Raw genomic sequence first — 14,324 nt, forward strand, 5'->3', positions numbered from 1 at the left:
CAATAAAACGAGTCTATATGGAGCCCCAGTAAACACAAAACCTTTTCGACATTATTCGCAAAAGGTTAGAAAGGTTGTCAGAAATCGTTTAAATGTCGGGTTATATAAAGGGTATAAAACGTTTTCATAATATTCAAAAACATTTTTTGAAAACTTACTGCAAAATATTCTATCATAATGTTATTTAACAGCTGACAAAATATTTGGCAAAAAATGTTTGTAAAAAATATTTTACAATAACATTTTGACAACACTTTAATAATGTTGTTACAGTTTGTTTTCGACAATTATAATGTTATTAAAACGTTATTACTAAAACCAGAACCCAAAAATATTCCCCGTTTAAAACGTTTTCTGTTTTCTGGGGCAATAATAAGAACAACATTTTTCAATGTGAACTAAATCTAATTAGGTTCACAATACTGATGAAAGTGCTCTATAGTTGATTAATTAAAGGCACATTCAGTGATTTGCTCATCCGGACGATCGTAAAAATCATCAAAATTCAGATTTGGTACCTTTGTCATAATGTTATAAATGTGTTAACATAGCCTGCTACTAGTATCGGTATTGGTTCAGCCGAAAGCCATGTAGGCCTATTAAAGACAAAAACAAGGTATTTATATGAATCTGTAATCTATATAGGCCCTGCTGACAGTATATTAAAAGTCCTATTAAATTAGCTAGGTCTACATTTGTTTGAATGGGTCTTCAACTTTGTCAATACTGCTGTTTTCTTTGTTTTTTGACAAATTTTTCATTTCAAAAATACCAAATGACAATTTGAATGTCCTTCCCTTTTAAGCAATTTATAAACAGTTTAAATTTTTTACACTTTCGCTGGGATCACTGAATGGGTCTATATTATTAGTTTACTGACGCTGAAATATTTTAACCAAATTCTCGTTGACTTCAGCAATATATAACTTCTTCCCATCTTCTGACACCGCAATCCCTTGAGGTCTATCCACCTCATCCGTAACAACTCCAATGAAGGCTCCATCAGATTTGAAGCTGTACACAGCTTTTGGAATACCCATATTACCAACAAATATCTCTCCATATTTGGCATTACAGCATACATATCCAGGATTCCATTTCTTGACACCAGGAGGCGAGTCAATTACCTTGACAACAACGCCATTGTAGTCTATCAATGCAAGAGTACCATCGTAACAACTAACAACGAGTTGTTCGTTCGAGACTACCGCAATACGCCATGGTGTTGCGCTAAGTGAGACTTTGTTCTTGAGACTACCATCTGCGTAATGTATGGACAAACAATCTTTCAGCCCTGCTATGATACGTCCTTTGGTATCTACAGCAATGCCATATGGTTTGGATACCACATTCTTCATATCAGTCGTTTGAATGTTGGATAACTGATTACCTCGATGGTCATAACAGAGAAACCCGTGTTCTCCATCGATGACGTATCTGTTATCAGGAGTTATTGCAACATCAAAACAAGTTTCTGGAGAATTAAGGAACGTGGACTTGACTTGACCATTTGAATCGAACACTCTCAAACCATTTCTAATACTGCTGACTGCAATATCGCCATCTTGGTTGATTGCAACACCACAAAGATCTCGTAGGTGTGGGACAGTGCAAAGTTTACCACATGGTTTCCAATCTGTCCTCACTAATAGATGGTCTATGTCAGAATGGGTAGGAACTGGTGTATATTCTAGAGAGCAAAGATGATTTTCAACCAAGTTTGGTTGTAACTTCTGGATATCCTTCAGTATTTCTACCAGTAGACCATACGTCGATGTTACTTCCGAGTCTGAATCTCCAATCTTCGTCCCTTGTTGACTAACTTCTTCAATTCTGGCTAAACTCTTCTCAAACTTGTGTTTAATTGAGGAGATCTTCTCCGATTTCTCTAGAAAATCTTTGTTAATAATATCTTCATCTTGTTTGCAGACTTTGTTTAATTTTTGAGTGAATTCTTGTTTAATTCGTTGAAGCGCGTTCAAAGTTGCTTCTTTAGAGGAATCCAAATCTTGTAAGATCTGTTCAGTTTTATGCAACGTACTCTGATACTCCTCTTTGAAACCGTCGATTTCCTTAACTAGTCTCAAGATGTCGGCACCGTATTTTTTGGCGGCATCTTTTAGGGTGATTCTCTGATGTTGTGATCCACAGGTGTTCAGATGAATGCAATGAGAGCAGACTGGTCTTTGTTCAGATTCACAAAAGAATTCGACGATGATCTTGTCATGGGTAGTACAGTATCGGCCACCACCGACAAGTTTCTCTGATGGTAGCGCGTCTTCATCGCATGTAGGGCGGTGGACAATGTAATGCGTTTGATTTACTCTGAGAGCTTGATGTAACTTCCGACACTCAGCACACAAATGTTGTTTGCAGTCGTAGCAGTGGAACGTTGCATTATTCTTGGGCACATTGCTGCAATTACCACAGAAGACCTGAGAGACAAATAAGAATAGTTACTTATTTAAACATTTTATTATATATAGTTTTAACCACCGTTTATGAGTGAAAGCTGGTATAGCCTATAATGGATAAGGCGTTCAAATAGTTAACGGAAGTGCGTGGGTTCGAATCCTATGCTCAACTCTTCACTATTTCCCCAATGTGTTTATTTTTGCTTATACAGGATGCGTAACCTACCTTATTTTATTATAGCATTAAAATAATTATTTCGATTGTTCTATTCCATAAAATCATACGCATATGCAGCGAAGATTTTGTCAAAAACCGGGGTCAAAAACGGCCAGACAGAAGCCTGCATAGGCTACATTTGCATAATTTCAGTTTAGAGAAAGCCACAATGTTCAATTTCAATTACTTTGTGCAGAACGACTGCGGAATGACTCATGAACATGAGTGGTGACAACCTACCGATTCCTTTTCTCGCTCAATATCCTTCAGTTCTTCGTCGGACTTCAACACCGACTTCAACATGTTCAAGGAGTGAACTGGCAGCCCTTCTACACCATCCTTGTCCAAATCTATCCCTTCTCTGCATGTTGGACACACCAGGCGAGTCTTCTCTGAATTAAGCTCGGCCCAATCTCGTAGACATTCCAGGCAAAACCCATGTTGACATGGCAAAGCTCTGGGATCCTGGAAATGTTCAAAGCAAATCGCACAGATACTTTTGTCGATGCTTCCTTGGCCTTCTGTCGGGTTGGCTGGAGCTTGAGCTGAAGCCATTGAGTGATCGAAGGTAATGAACAGGGGTATAGAAATTCCACGCAATGAGTAGGCCTATCAATGTTTTATGGTTGAGGGAAATTGCAAAATTCGTTGTGGTTGCATTTCACAGGCCCGGGTCAGGCTGTGTACACGTTCGAATGAACTGTGCGACGCCCAAGCATTTCCGTTTTTATCTTGATATTTTTCCGGTTGGAAATTCAATCAAGAGCAGTCTCACTTCTATTATTATGTAGCCGCATGTTTAATGTTGGAATATATCCACGAACATGAGCTTCCCATGTTTAACGTTTAGGGATCTGGAATGAGCATTTTGAGCGTTTCGACAGTATTTTTTGTGGGACATGAGAGCACATCAGACATATCGAATTGCATACTGAATACGAAGAGTGTCTTTCTGATATCAAATAATTTTCATTTTTGAAATTCGCGATATAATACAAATTTTATGACAAATTATTAAAATTTGATATTTTTCACATTTTTAATATATAATAACAGTCCTCGAAGTAAATTTTATAAATCTAATGATATATTCTTAAAGTGTATGTAGCTGGGAGGAGAGTTATAAGAATGCTTGGGCGTCGCACAGTTATAACTATTTCAGTCACAACGCCTCATGTTCTTGAACTTGAGTTGCGTCACCTTATATAGGCCTATATAGCTGGGAGGAAAAGCCGACGATCAATTGAAAATTTTGACCTTTCATATTGAAGATATGGATTTTTTCCCCAAAGACCTATTTTTTTGGTGTTTTGGGAAAAAAATCCATATCTTCAATAAGAAAGGTCAAAATTTTCAATTGATCGTCAGCTTTTCATCACACCTACAAACACTTTAAGTATAAATCATCAGATTTATAAAGTTTACTTCGAGTACTGTTAAATATCAAAATATCAATTTTTAATCATTTGCCATAAAATGTGTATTACATTGCGAATTTCAAAAATTATTTGATATCAGAAGGACATTCTTCGTATTCAGAATGCAATTCGATATCTGATGTGATCTAATCCCGGGGATCTAATGTCCCACAATAACTACTGTCCAAACGTTCATACCCCATCCCTTAAAATACACTTGTCAATTTATGTATGCATTTGTGTACAGTAAAACAGCTTTCATATAGCTTCATATCATTCTTTTTGATATTTGAAAATTGATTGGTTTCGTTCTTGAAATATAAGAATTTATAAAAGATTCGGCTATTTAGTTTAGACTCGGGTGCAATTTCAGCCATTTTGGTTTTACTGGTGGCCCTCAATTTTTTATGAAAATTTGGTTTATAAAGAGAGGGTGTATCTTCTAAATTTTCTCAAAAAAGTGCGAATGTTTCATCGTTTATTCATAGCGAAATTTTCCACAAATCGGTTTAATTTCTGATGTGTTTTTCGTCAAATTTGGTTTAAAGTCAGGTAGTTTTTCGGAGTCGTAGCCGCACATCCCCAATACATCAAAGTTGATAGCACTGAGCATGCGTCGTCTATTGTCATAGGAATGGAATAAAAATGAGATGTGATCGGCAAATTGTTATAATTCAAGAACAGAATAATTGATCAAAATTCAAAAAGTATGTAATAGGCGTTTCATTCCTCAAAACAGTCAACTATATTAGTCTGCTGGCTCGGGCATAAATACCCAAAAATAAAAAGTTTCCGACGATACACCCTATATTTCCGAATTAACATGATTAAAGATTAGTTCGTAAATAATTACTGATTTAGTGAAATTGTTTGAATTGTTCACGTGTCCATGCGTTGCCCATAATTTGAAGAGGAAAATAACCAAGCAGTAACTGCCATTACAAAGTCTGTACTAATTAAGGGCATGGGCGTCAACCCGGGGGGGTGTTTCAGCAAAATGGTCAATTTTTTGATCATATAAGTCACTTAATCACAATTCAGGCCAATTGCATTCATATTGCATTCATGGCATTACTATACTGCGCCAATAAAGTATCCTTACACTTGAAAAAAATTATCACAATTTCAAAACTGAACAATATTGGGGTAAATTTGTTTTTTAATAGATGCACTACTTAGTATTTTAATTCTGCACATTATGACACCACATTGAATCCAATGTAACCTCAAGAAGAAAAGTTACAAGCAATTGAATAGACGAAGGTCCAGTTTCAAAAGTGACAAACTGGTCTATACAAGGCGCAAAAAGATTCCAACAAGCGAAACAAAGAGACAACACAGTTTCTTCAATGAACTTGAATGAAGCGTTATTTAAAGCAGTTTTTATTTCAGTTTTTGCTTCTCTGTACTTTTCATAACTTTCATTTTATTTGTCAGTTCTTTTGTTTCCATAAAGTAGCCATTCACCACTCTCACACCAGATGTCTAGTCTGTAGAGTTTTGAATAGGCCAGTCCCGGGAGGCCAGTTTGTCAATTTTAAAACTGGACCTTCGTCTAATCTAATGCTTGTAACTTTGCTTCTTGAAGTCACATTGGATTCGATGTGGTGTCATAATGTGCAGGTTTAGATAGTGCATCTATTAAAAAAACAAATTTACCCCAATATTGTTCAGTTTTGAAATTTTGATTATTTTTCCAAGTGTAAGGATATTTTATTGGCGCAGTATATTAGCATTATTATGGATGTACAATATGGGGGGGGGGGGCAAGATTTTTTGGCAAGCCAAAAGAGGAGGGCAAGCAATATATATCTAGACCATTTAGTTTGCGAATTGGGATCCAAAAAAATTGGCATGTGCAAAAATGGGTGATTGTTGATTGTATCATTTTATTTGAGATGCAATTTTGAGTTCTTATTCTGAAAATAAAACACACTTTATAACAACAACGACTTTGCCGATTGAAATTTATTTTACTTCATTATGTCAACATTATAATAGTGTTTGTATTCCAAAATAAAAATCCAACGCAACAACAAACAAACAAATAAAACAGGCAAAAACAAACAAAATAAATCAAAATTGTCAAGGAATTTATTTTTTTAACCTTTCTCATCATTCATTCACAGAGAAAATGTTGATATAAATCATAATAAGATAAAAATCTGTAGCATTCATTATACAATTGACACAAAACATAACAGATACACCCATTGTGTAGAATTCACACAAATTCTCTGCAAAACATTTACATAAAACATTTACATGAACTGTAGTTGTTACATTATTTTTCTATGTGTTACTGTAATGAGCATTTATGAACCCTGAAGGTGGCACGCAGGATCACTCAAAATGGGAAATTTTAGACATTTTCCAATGTAATGATGATAAGTATATAAAGTATACATTTTCAGAGGATGGCAAGGAATCCAACTAGCATAGCACCAAATTTGATTTTCCATTCCAATTTGTTTCAGTCCACCATAACAACTTGCCCTAAGTTTCCATATCGATGAAAATTCCATATTTATGTTCTAAAACACAAACTAGAAATGGTTTTCTCAGTTGTTTTAATTAGGACCATATAGGCATAGGCCCTACTGTTTTTATACCTTTAAATATCCCAAATTTTGGTCTAAATTGAAAAAAAGTCCAATTTTGATTATTTTTGACCCATATTTTTAAAACAAAGAAAAACAAATCATTACTTTTAAAGATAAAATACAAAACAATATCTAAATTTTCCATTTAGATCAGGGCGACGCTAGAGAGAGAGAGAGAGGGGGGGTAGGGGGTGACACCCCCAATACACAATTTTGTCAGCAAAAATTGACTGTTGTAGTCAAAACCATGTGATTGTCGGCAAATGTAGTCAAAACTGATCCTGTGTGCCACCTTAACCCCCTGAAAATTACCAGTTCCAAGGCCCACAGAAGTGCTAAACCCCCTGAAAAATTACCAGTTCCAAGGCCCACGGAAGTGCTAAACCCCCTGAAAAATTACCAGTTCCAAGGCCCACAGAAGTGAATCAATGGGAATATAGCATATTAGGCTACGCAATGGGCTATTCCATTTAAAATCCACACTACCCCTGTGGAAGACTTTGGAAATGAATTTCAAATGGAATGAACACAGTAGGCAGCCTCATTTGAATTCCATACATCCTCTGAGAAAGATTCAACCTGAATCTTCCACAGAGGGAAGTTATTTTTAAAATCTTCCACAGGGGTAGTGTGGATTTTAAGAACAGTTCAATTATACACTACATGATCTGATTGAAATCGCACCAACTATCTCAAAATCATTAATGCTCTGTGTGCTAACCAGGCATAGACTTCAACATAAAAATTCTCAACTTTTTAGATATTTTCTCAAAATATCAAAGAGCTATCTTAAAACCACTGAACCAATACTATGCTTGTCTGTACTCATTTTAATGCAATTTTCATGCTGATTTCAATTATGGTCATGAAAACATTCAATTTTTTTGGAATTGCAGCTAACAAAATTCTTTGCAAATTCATAGCAACAACTGGCCTATTCAGTGATTTGCTCATCCTGGTAATTGCAAAAAAATCATCAAAATTCAGATTTGGGCACCTTTGTTACATAGATGTGCTAACACACTGATATAAGGGGTTTTTCAACAAAAGCAGTTTTTGGCGGGATGCTCATCCTACCCAAGCATCCTGCCAAAAACTACTTTTGTTGCCAACCCCCCATATATCAGTGATTTTTTGATGATTTTTTGATGTGCTCTCAAAATTGCTCAAGTGGATGTAAGGGGTTTTGAAACTAAGCTCTTCATATGCTGTCACTTTCTTGAGGGGTTTATTTTTTGCATATTTCGTGAGTAGTTCACACTTTTTCCAAAAATCCCAAAATTGTGAAAAATCCCGAGCACGAAAATCCTGTAAGCATATACAGTATGACCACTCACACAAGTGTGGACTTTTATGGTGTTTATATGACAAAGTATATAAACAAAATAGTTTTTGTATTCTCTTTAAATTAATTTGTTTTTGCTTAGTGAATTGTTTTTGGTAAATTTTCAATTTCATGTAAGGGGTTTGTGGCTTCTCAAGTTCTCTGTGCGTTCATCCACGCCCTCTACACATGATGATGTGGTGAATGAAAAATGAATGAATGAATGAAAATGAATGAATGAATGAAAACGAATGAAATGATGTAGCACCACTTTTGTATCATATTTTTCATATTTCTGCTAAAATATAATCAAATGATGAGTACACTCATAGAAATTGTTCGTTGGCATTACTCAGTAAGTTGATGTAAGCCGTTGCGTCAACTTTCCGAGTAATGCCAACGCGTACAATTTTGAGTAACGCTGACTTGATATCATTTATGTTGGTCGCACTCATTTGCACTTACTTTATTGAATTGTTACAACGCAGAAAATGAAACTAGGTTAGCATAATTTTCTAGAGGCGTGCTATAGTATACAAAATTTTGCACTGATTACAAAAATAAATATTTGAATACTGCTAATTGTGCAGAAAATGATCCAATTCGTGAATTAAGTAACAAAGTACCAAATTGGAATAACTCAAAACAATAAGTACCAGTAACTTAATATGAACAAGTTAAATCAACTTACATGTTGAGTTACAATAACTCAACTAATTGGCTCTTTGAACCTTGTTTATTTTTCTAAGTTCCCTTAACTTGAATTCAAAAGTTGGCATTACTTAAAAAGTTGACACAACGACTTACATCAACTTTTTAAGTAATGCCAACAAAGTTGATTAGTTGACGGAACTTTTTGAGCTTTTTCAGCATTTTTAAAGTTCGGATAACTAAAATGAATTTTGTTTTGGCAACTTTTATACTATTTTTGAGTTGTCCAAACTTACTCCATTTGAATTGCGCCAACAAGGCGAACAAGTCATTTCTATGAGTGTAGTTATAGTACCCATCATAACTTTCAGCTGGGATCAAGTTAAAAATCCTAATTATTCATGATGGATATCAATTTGGTAGATTCACAATACAATGCGCCTCCAGTGGTTGCTGGGGAGAGTTCAAAATATGAAGTGTGTCATGGGAAAAAGTCAACATCTAAAGCCTGCATAATACGAACACATGTCATTGTGTTATATGTTTTAAATGTCAATATTATAATTTTACATGCAAATGCACACTAAAACTGCAATTTATAATTATTTATATATAGTAGATGAAATTTCTATCTATTGATCAGACAGAATCCTTTGTAGATCCATTTTCAACATCATTATTATCACACTTGTGTGAAAATCTTATAGCGGCTAGAACGGCAATGTCGACCCTGATGGTAAGAAAAAGGACAAGCAAGAGCAACCGCTTGCTTGCGGTGCATCGTATTGTGAATCACAAGTAAATCATCGTAAAACTGTTACCTTAAAGCAGGCTTTGAAATGGGCTACTCAAGTTTAAATCCCTACACCACCTATGGAAGACATGACCTTAATCTCCCACACAGAGAGTGTATATTTCAAATGGAGTCACCCATTAAGGAATCCCCACAAAAATTCATACTCACTGTGTGGGAGATTAAGTCCGAAGTTTTCTGTTTTACGGAAAAAAATCACTTTTTGTATGATGTGACAAAAATTGTTAAAAGATAAGAGAAATAAATGTTAAAAACAATTATGAGTTGTGTATGTCAATTTTTATGATAAAATACTGTTTAATAATACTGAAATAAAGGTATATTACCAAAGCATGAACCCCCTATATCCCTCCAAACATCGTAATAGTCGGCCTATTATCGCCTATATTCCAATCAGAGCATATTGATCGCGATATTAAACACTTTATTGTGACATTATTATCATTGTTTATACATTTTAAGCTTTTTTCATGGCACAGATTTATAACACGGAAAATGGATTTCAGAAAACGGTAAACTTCGGACTCTATGATTAAGGTCATATCTTCCATAGTATGGATTTCAAGTGCAATAACTCTATGTTGAAAACATCACTACTCTTAATGGTAAATTTATGATACCGTAAATGTGCAAATTTTCATGCAGCATTAATTTTTGCACCTTTTGCTTTTGGTTTCATACTAATAACAAAGTATGAATTTATTCCTTATGTGTAAAGGTCATGTAAGGAAACTTGGAATCGTAAAATTTAAATCAAATCGAAAAATGTCCACTGTTACAGTACATTTAAAAGTATTTGTTTACAAATATTTTCTATTGCTTATTGGTTCCTCACTTTTGCACGACTATCAAATTCAAAATGTCTGACTTGGATTTGTGCGTCCAATGACTTACTACTATTTCAGAAAATATTAAAGAGTCTAAACTTAACATCTACATATATTTCAGATTATATTAAGGGATTGGATAGCAACGACTGCACAGTATTTTTTGTGGGAAGGAAAGCACATCAGACATATCAAATTGCATGCTGAATACAAGGAATGTCCTGCTGATATCAAATAATATTTTGAAATTCGCGATATAAATTTTATGGCAAATTATTCAAAATATATTTTTGACACTTAACAGTCCTCAAAGTGAACTTTATAAATCTAATGATATGTACTTACAGTGTGTGTGCATGTATAGTTTGATCAGCTCATAATCGGCTGGCCTTATTACATATAGCGGATTAATATCATTCAATATATTTTATTTTGAAAATGGTTTTATGTCGTCAGAAGCATCACAAAATATAAATTCAACTCCTATACTTTGTCTACTTTCTTAAACACGCACAATATGTAGACCAGACAGGTCAACTATAATACATGTATCTCTCTTAACGTGGATCTACTTTTCGGCGCAGTGGTAAAAGCCTAACAATTCCCGCCGATTATGAGCTGATCAAACTATAGCTGGAAGGAAAGCCATCCATCATTTGAAAATTTTGACCTTTCGTATATTGAAGATTATACATTTCCCCAAAAAAGACCTGAATAACCGATTCCTTAAGGGGGTACTACACCCCTGCCCAAATTTGTGCCTATTTTTGCATTTTTCTCAAAAATTATAGCGCATTGGGGACAAGTAAGATCTGTATATTATAGGGGCAAGGATTACAACTACTGCACTGGAAATTTTATTTCAGCACAGACAACAATTTTGGAGTTGCAGTTAAAAATGAGGGAAAACCAATATTTGATCAATAAATCAATAACTACCTGCTTTGAGTTGCTGAATTTTCATTACAGTATTTGTAGTCCTTGCCCCTATAATATACATATCTTACTTGTCACCAATGTGCTATAATTTTTTAGAAAAATGCAAAAATAGGCACAAAATTGGTCAGGGGTGTAGTACCCCCTTAAGAACCTTAACCAAAGAAATTGCTTGCATAGCAACGTCAAATAAACTCACAAGTCTTTATCACAGTACATCTCACTTATGAACTGCGTCATGTCTGTACATTTTTACATATAACCAGTAAGGCTGCTAACTTTATATAGGGTCCACAACTTATATGTTCCCCCTAATACTTTTTAAAATAAGTCGAAAAATATTTTACGAAATGTAAAAAATATAAAAAGGTATGTATAGCCCTGTTTGTTTTACACATGTGGACCAATTTATAGCGTCACACATCATTGCGTTCAGTCACAATGGTTAATTGTGTAAGAAAAGAGGCCATTTTAAAAGTTGCACCTGAGTCCATAGCAGTCAAGTTTTCTTTAACAAACACATGAATAGACCTGGCCTACTGCATTGTTTGAGAGTAAATTCCTATATGGACTCAGATGCAACTTTTAACACTGTTTAAAGCGATTTCTTTTTTTACATAATGAACCATTGTGACTGAACGCAATGACGTGTGAGGCTATAATTTGGTCCTCTAAAACAAATAAGGCTACCCATACACTTTTACATCTTTGCATTTTGTCAAATATTTTTTGACTTATTCAAAAAAGTATTTAGGGGGGAACTTGGGGACCCTATATAATGAACTGCCTGACAGTATACCTACTGGCTCAACATTAGGATTAATAACATTTATCGAAAATTAATGCCTGCCAGACGTGGAGGTACTTTGAACATGTATCCACCATAAGGGAGTGTTCATAAATACTTTTGGTGGGGGGTTGCAGTAGCGTATTTAGCCCTTTTTGAACGGGCGCGCGCCCCCCGGGTACCAAAAAAAAAAAAAAAAAAAAGGGAGAGAGAGAGGGAAGGAGGGAGGGGAGAGAGAGAAAGAGGAGAGATCGAACTAGGGGAACGGGACATTATTTTGCAGGCTTCAAAATAGAAGTCAATTTGGGCCTTATGCGACTATAGATAGCCCTATACTAGCCTATATTTTGTGATAGGGGGCCTTACTTTCCGAGCACGCAGGCAATTTGAGAGCACACTTGTAGGCTATATGCCTATGGCATAAATTGTTTGGACAGGGAGGCGGGCAAGTATAATATTTTTGAGCAGTTACTAGTTGTAACTAATGAATCCGTTCAGGCGCGGATTCAGGGGGGGCCGGCGGGCCCAGCCCCGCCCCTCCTCCCAAAAAAGAGGAAAGGAGAAAAATTGTACGTATAAATAGGCCCATGCCTAAACCGAAATCGGGTCAATCTATCATAATATAGGCTTATATATGTCTGTGATTATTTTAGGCATTGCTTGAAGGCGGGTCCTCTACCCAAAAGCATAGGGCCCGTCACATTTTGTCACCGTAAGTCAGTAGGCCTAAGGCGGACTCCACGCTGACTTCAATTCAACATCGATCCATGCATGCTTTAATTGCGAATCTCAAGTCGTAGGCCTAAAATATAGGCCTAACATTTAAAATTTTACAATTTGAGTTCGGGCCCCTATTTGTTTTTGATAAAAGTGTAAAAATAATGGACCAAATGGTTTCAATTGGACCCTCATTTTCCAAATTTCAAAACTTCTCAGGGGGAACATCCCCTCAAGACACCCCCTGCGTATAAACAACTGCCCGTTTTCGCTTCTGTATTTAATACCCAGCACTTGATGTTTAAACCAAATACAATAACAGTAAAAATTCAATTGGCCTGTCATTTCGCAAATTTAATATTTTCGGCTTTTTCAAACTAAAAATTTTACACAATAATATTGCCAAAATGGTCCACCAAATGGCATCAATTAGGTCTTCATTTTGCAAAAGTTTCTCACTTCTGACAACCCCCCTGCATGCACAACTTTATGTTTACATGTAAAGCAATACCGGGTAATTTATACAATAAAGGTCAAAACTTGTCCACGAATGGCTTCAATTGGGCCGTCATTTGGCAAATTTTCGGCCTTTTCAAATTTAAATTTTACACAATAATAGTGCAAAAATAGTCCACCGAATTGCTTCAATTAGGTCTTCATCAGTTTGCAAAATTGTCTCACCTCTCAGGGGCACATCCCCCTCAGACACCCCCTGCATGCGCAACTTCATGGGTACATAATTATAAACCAATAATTCATATACAATTTGTAAAAGTCAAAACTTGTCCACAAATGGCTTCAATTGGGCCGTCTTTTCGCAAAATTTAGGCTTTTTCAAACCAAACTTTTACACAATAATAGTGAAAAAATGGTGCACCAAATGGCTTCAATTGGGTATTCATTTTCCAAAAGTTTCTTTCTCAAACTTTTTACCCCGGAATTTTACATAATAGGCCTAATAGTGCAAAAATAGTCCACCGAATGGCTTCAATTAGGTCTTCATTTTGCAAGATTTTCTCACTTCTGAGGGGCACATCCCCCTCAGACACCCCCTGCATGTGCAACGTTATGGGTACATAATTATAAACCAACAATTCAAACAATTTGTAAAAGTCAAAACTTGTCCACAAATGGCTTCAATTGGGTCGTCTTTTTCGCAAATTTTAGGCTTTTTTCAAACTAAAATTTTACACAATAATAGTGACAAAATGATCCACCAAATGGCTTCAATTGGGTATTTATTTTCCAAAAGTTTCTTTCTCAAACTTTTTTACCCCGGAATTTTACATAATAGGCCTAATAGTGCAAAAATAGTCCACCGAATGGCTTCAATTAGGTCTTCATTTTGCAAAATGTTCTCACTTCTTAGGGGCACATCTCCCTCAGACACCCCCTGTATGCGCAACTTCATGGGCACATAATTATAAAGCAATCATTCATAGAATAAAAGTCCAAACTTGTCCACAAAATGGGCCGTCTTTTCGCAAATTTTAGGCTTTTTCAAACTCAAATTTGACACAATATTGACAAAATGGTCCACCAAATGGCTTCAATTAGGTCTTCATTTTGTAAAAGTTTCTCACTTCTGAGGGGGGCACATCCCCTCAGACACCCCC

The 14,324-nt window shown here is 35.6% G+C and overlaps 1 protein-coding gene across 1 annotated transcript; it reads right to left on the reverse strand.

Moving 5' to 3' along the window:
* Positions 1-678: 678 nt before the first annotated feature.
* LOC140161011 (uncharacterized) lies at positions 679-3,383 on the reverse strand. Its single transcript, XM_072184389.1, has 2 exons — positions 2,872-3,383; positions 679-2,435 (listed from the first exon to the last, which is right to left on the reverse strand). The coding sequence occupies exons 1-2, from the start codon at positions 3,184-3,186 to the stop codon at positions 873-875; spliced, it is 1,878 nt and encodes a 625-aa protein (XP_072040490.1). The 5' UTR covers positions 3,187-3,383; the 3' UTR covers positions 679-872.
* Between the last annotated feature and the right edge of the window lie 10,941 nt (positions 3,384-14,324).

This window comes from Amphiura filiformis, chromosome 9, assembly GCF_039555335.1.
Source record: "Amphiura filiformis chromosome 9, Afil_fr2py, whole genome shotgun sequence".
Classification (NCBI taxonomy): Eukaryota; Metazoa; Echinodermata; class Ophiuroidea; order Amphilepidida; family Amphiuridae; genus Amphiura; species Amphiura filiformis.

Coding starts and splice junctions, on each gene's coding strand:
- LOC140161011 (XM_072184389.1), bottom strand. CDS start 3,186: ATGGCTTCAGCTCAAGCTCCAGCCAACCCGACAGAAGGCCAAGGAAGC. Junction 2,436..2,871: donor TTGAGCGAGAAAAGGAATCG/GTAGGTTGTCAC, acceptor TTTGTCTCTCAG/GTCTTCTGTGGTAATTGCAG.